At 45.2% G+C, this 4,825-nt stretch overlaps 1 protein-coding gene and 1 long non-coding RNA gene across 2 annotated transcripts in view; both read right to left on the reverse strand.

Moving 5' to 3' along the window:
* Positions 1–2,702: 2,702 nt before the first annotated feature.
* LOC105000996 lies at positions 2,703–4,166 on the reverse strand. Its single transcript, XR_826808.1, has 2 exons — positions 4,012–4,166; positions 2,703–3,323 (listed from the first exon to the last, which is right to left on the reverse strand). It is a non-coding gene; the product is annotated as an uncharacterized LOC105000996 (long non-coding RNA).
* A 543-nt stretch (positions 4,167–4,709) lies between these two features.
* The window catches only part of IRX2 (iroquois homeobox 2), a 2,130-nt gene continuing 2,014 nt past the window's right edge, over positions 4,710–4,825 (reverse strand). The window contains exon 4 of the mRNA XM_010857143.1: positions 4,710–4,806. Within this exon, the coding sequence (XP_010855445.1) occupies positions 4,710–4,806 (97 nt within the window). The remainder of the gene's footprint in view (positions 4,807–4,825) is intronic.

Below are 4,825 nucleotides of genomic sequence, written 5' to 3' on the forward strand. Positions count from 1 at the left end.
CCTGGGGCCGGGCCAGCGCCCCGCTTGCTCTCGGCCCGGCCCCAGGGTCCCACCTGAGATTAAAGCGCGAATTCCGATAAATCGGCTCTAACGCGCCCCGGGCGGCGCAGGGCAGAGGCCGGCGGGCCGGGCCGCACGGGCTCCATCCTGCGGCCCCGCGGCCCCGCGCTCGCCGCCGCCCGCCTCCCTCTCCCCGGCTCCGCTAACATCTGCGAAAGTCTCCGTGGGCTGGGACGTAATGTTTGATTAGCTGAATTTTAAAGCAGAAGAGAGAAATCAGACACAGTAACCCTCTTCCCTGAGAAGAGCCTCTGTTTCTCCCTCATCTTTCCTGAAGATCTGCCGCGGAGGAACCGTAAAGTGCATTCTACGCTTCCTTAAAAAAGATCCCTCTAAACACCTGCAGGTTTTCTGTGCTTAGCATACATTAAAAAAAAAATCAAGTTTTCCCGAAAGAAATTCAGGTCAGGTGGCAGGGTGGGTAAGTTATGGAAATCTTTGATAATTTGTTGGGCATATAAACATCAAAGAGGATTCGTTAGTCTGGGCTAATCTCCTGAGCTGCTCGGAGTTTGCACCAATTGAAAGGTGCAGATTGTCCCTGAGAAGCAGGTCTAGGGTGTGTGTGTGTGTGTGTGTATGTGTGTGTGTGCGCGCGCGGCGCGCGTGCATGCCTGTGTGTGCCGCGAAGGGATCATGTATCCAGGTAAAACAATCTTCTGTTCCAAAGGGAGGCAGTTTTCATCCAGGCTTCAGTTTCTGAACATATGCAGGGAGATCAGTTTTTACTTGGTTTCCTCCTTCTCCCTGCTTCCTTAAGAGCCCGAGGCTGTCACTATGTATCTTCATCAGGCAGCATGGTCTTTCAGTGCCTATTTGTTAAATATTGTTAACTTTCATACTTTTCACCCAAGTCTTCAAATTAGAATATCACATACAGGAAATATTGCTGTCACGGGGGTTGGATTCTCTGCTGATTTAGGAAATATGGCTAATGTTAATAAAAGCAAAACCGCTTAACATCTTCAGACTGCAATGTCAAATGCTATCTGGAGGGAAAATCATTATCCTCCCGGTAATTCCACAAAGGTTCCATCTGAAACAAAAACAGGCAAAGGAGCTCCTGGCTCCCTTTTATGTGCACAGACTCAAATCTGTTTTCCTCCAGACGGCTGCCACAGAGCAACCAGGCTTCCCACGTGAAAAATCTTCCCTGTCGCCAAGAGATAGCTCTATTCCAAACATGTCCAGGTCTTCTACTAGGGGAGGCAGGAAGGAGGAAAACATAGGTCTCTACCCGCAAAGATTCGCTTTCTGCTAACCTCTGATCGCTTATCTACTCCAAGCCAACAGAATGCCTGAAAAGGAACAGAAAACTGAAGCCTTGGTCTGCGCCTTCCTGGGCAGTCAGACCCCATAACAGGCAGGGCTCTGTGACCAGTTCACAGCCCCCCAGCTTTGCCTCAAGTAGCTAAGATTACTTTCGAATACCCTTTCTAACAAGACCCCAGCAAGAGGCCACTAATTTCCACGGCACAAAAAGCCACTGGAGAGAGATCCGTTTGTCAATATCAACTGGTCCAGCAATTTCCCATCCTCAGACACATCGGCCTATCAGAGCCGGCAGATGTTTAGACAAGATTTTATAAATTGTTCAATATCAGCCCATAATGAACCCCAACTGACCATTCCAAACCAGTTAAAAGCATCCGGGCCGACCCCCGCTGGGATCCAATAATGCTCTCAGGCTGCAACATTATTAATCATGGAATAAAATAGATGAACCTCTTGAAAAATAAGTGTATGATTGATTAAAGGGCAATCTAAGAAGCTATTATTCTTGTTTTATAACCGTAAGTTATATTCACTCAATTTATCTTTGGAGAGGAAATAAATGATTGTTCATTTCTTTTCTGAAATTATATTATATGGGTATCCATATAATTTTGCTGAAAATTAAAGTGACAGTTTTGCTGCTTTTATGATACTAATCAAAGGGAATATGTTCCTTGACTACAAATTGTAGACTTGTCCTAAAATTAGGTAGTGAGTCACACAATAATGAGGCAATAGTCTAGGGTTCTTTAAACTTTTCTTTCCCCCCAGGGTAAGGCTAAGAGCCACTGAAAGGAAAATAAATCTCTCCTCCCCAGATTTTCGCCTTGTGTTAAACATGAGTTATATGAAAAGGAGAGTTAAGAAGTCGTTCAATAAATCTGAATAATCTACGCCAATTTGGATAATTCAAATAAACAATAAACAATTATTTCACTCAATAATTTATGGTGGGGGCATCATTTATACCCCATATTATCCACATTATCCACTCACAATACTCTAGTTACTGAGGAGGCTCAGTAAGCCCAGAAATAAATGTCCAATGGACCCTAATGCATGGGGTATCAGATCACTTTATTTTGCCAAGTTTTTTAAATGTACACTAACAAGCCATTTGCATATTCAGAACACAAAATCCAGATTTTCTTACAATGCAGGTGTATATAAATAATGTAAAACCATGCGTATCTCCCTACTGTGTACTGCTCCTGCCTCTGCCTTCTTGCAGGAGCAGAAGGGAGGGATTATTTTACACATTTTCATTAAAAAGCCTGAGGTCAGATCACCTGGGGGGAGGGGCTGCATCCCCAGGGCTCCCTACCCAAAGCCTTTTCCAGGACAAATGAGCCCCAAACACCACACTGTTGTAGACTAGTTTGTTTTTATTTACAATTTAAGATATAAATTAGTAAAGAATTCTTGTTAAACAACCAACAAAGATTGTATAACCAGCAATGTTCAAATAAAAACCAGGCAGAATTTATTTACAAAAGGTTTAGATTCCATTGCAATACAACTTGCATAAATTACTAGAAGCTTTATATCATTATAAAAATAAATATCAAATTTGTTTCCACTTCTTAAGTACTCAAGTTCTATAATCACGTTTTATTTCTACTGTGTACATCTTTTACAAATAAATTTTACAGTAAATCCTATCACACCTATAGAATATATACCGTGGCAATGAAGTGATCAAGTTAAGATATCCTGAGAAAAAAGATTGTTTTCAAAAGTCACACATACATTGGGGAAGCTATACTATGCCAACAAATTCACGTATGTCCAACAAAAGTCTGTTCCGATAGAGTCTGTGGGTTGGCAGTGCCCTGTGGATCCTTCCTTTTTACAGTGGCACAAGACGCGGTCGGGATTTAGAGGTCATTTTATATATATATATATATATATATATCTGTATATTTATGAACTTGGGAGGAGAGAATGGCCTGCTGACTTTTTTTTTCCAAAGCAATTGTGACACCTACCTGTGGACCAAGGAAAAAACCAAGTCATCCCCCGAATCCTTCAGCCCCACCAGGATCAGGCACCACATTCTAAAAAGGGCTCATCTCAGAAGGTTTTGCTTCTTGCCCACCTTCAAGATCTGTGATGAGTAATTTTGCCTACTTGTAAAGTAGTTTTCTTTTTGAGACACTACTGTCAGCCAGGCAAACTGCTGGTACTATCTACTCCATCTGGACACGGGGACAGGCCTGATAAAAGACTAGTATTTCTGTGTCTCTCCAGCCTGACTGCAAATGTCATCTAAAAAGGGGTCTGATACTCCCAGTTTTGGGAACACTAGCTCATGAAAGCAAATGCCTTTTAAGTGTAGTTTTTTAAGGTTCCAAACTGCATACAAATACCCAGATTTTAAGAATCTGTTTTTCCAAAGAGAAAACAGCAGCAGTGGTGCAATAAATACATTCCCAGTTGAAGGAGTGATTTTTTTTTTTAAAGCAGAATTTGAGCAAAAAAAAAGAAGAGCTCTCAAAAAGAGCATAATCCTCTCCCACTTAAAGAAAAGAAAAAAAAGAGAGAGAGAGACGTAAGGCTCTGTCCTCAGACCCCATGGCAAGAAGCAAGAAATACACATTAAGCGAATTTGCTGGGCAATTGGTGGAAGGTTCCGCAAGGGGTGTGGGGAGGGGGGACCCCAGGGAGCCCACTTACTTGCATTGCTGTCTCGGCCCTTCTATAGGTAGGGCTGGACGCCCCCACCAACCACGGTGCAGCCCTCGCTGGCATCTGTCAGGGGAGGGGGCAGTTAGTCAGGACCCGACCCCAGAGCCATCTGCCTCGCGACAGCTTCGCGGCCACCAGCCCCGCGCCGCCCAACCACGCCGTGCCCTTCCCCCTAAACCCCCAAGCGGTCTGGGGGACCCGGCTGCCCCCCCTCACCCGCCCCCTGAGGCACTCGCCCGTCACATTTCCGCATTTTCTGCCCCCTTGACCTCCTTTTATAGGTCTGATCGGCTCAAGCCTCCATTAGGAGCAACAGAGGCGAGGCAAAGAAAGGGAGGGAGAAAACGGACTCTCGTTTTCTGTTCTGAAGATTTAAAAACCGGAGACCCCTGGGAGGAAGCAGAAGGCTTTATCTCCTTGCAGCCGAAGGCAGAAAAAGAGATTGAGCTGAGACCAAGAACCGACAGAAAGCGCCGAGGCTGACGCTCAGGACGCCGGAGGGAAGCTACATTTGGCGTCGATTTGTATTTGCCAAACCGAAAACAGTCAGGATACCAACAACAGGAATAATAACAAATCAAATAAAAAGTAATAAAGGGGTCAGTCCTGTCTCAGTCTCCAGGCAGGATCGCCGGGCCCCCCACCCTGTTTCTGACTTCACCAGCTCCGCCCCGCCTCCTTCATTTCTAACTTAGGAGTGCAAAGCCATCCGTTCCCGTTCCCGGTTCAGGGACAGGGCTTCCCCGGCCAGACCTACCGGTGCCCGGTTCCCTTTCCCGGCTCCTAGGGGAGATCGGAAGAG

Source organism: Bison bison, unplaced genomic scaffold (genome assembly GCF_000754665.1).
Source record: "Bison bison bison isolate TAMUID 2011002044 unplaced genomic scaffold, Bison_UMD1.0 scf7180017864377, whole genome shotgun sequence".
Classification (NCBI taxonomy): Eukaryota; Metazoa; Chordata; class Mammalia; order Artiodactyla; family Bovidae; genus Bison; species Bison bison.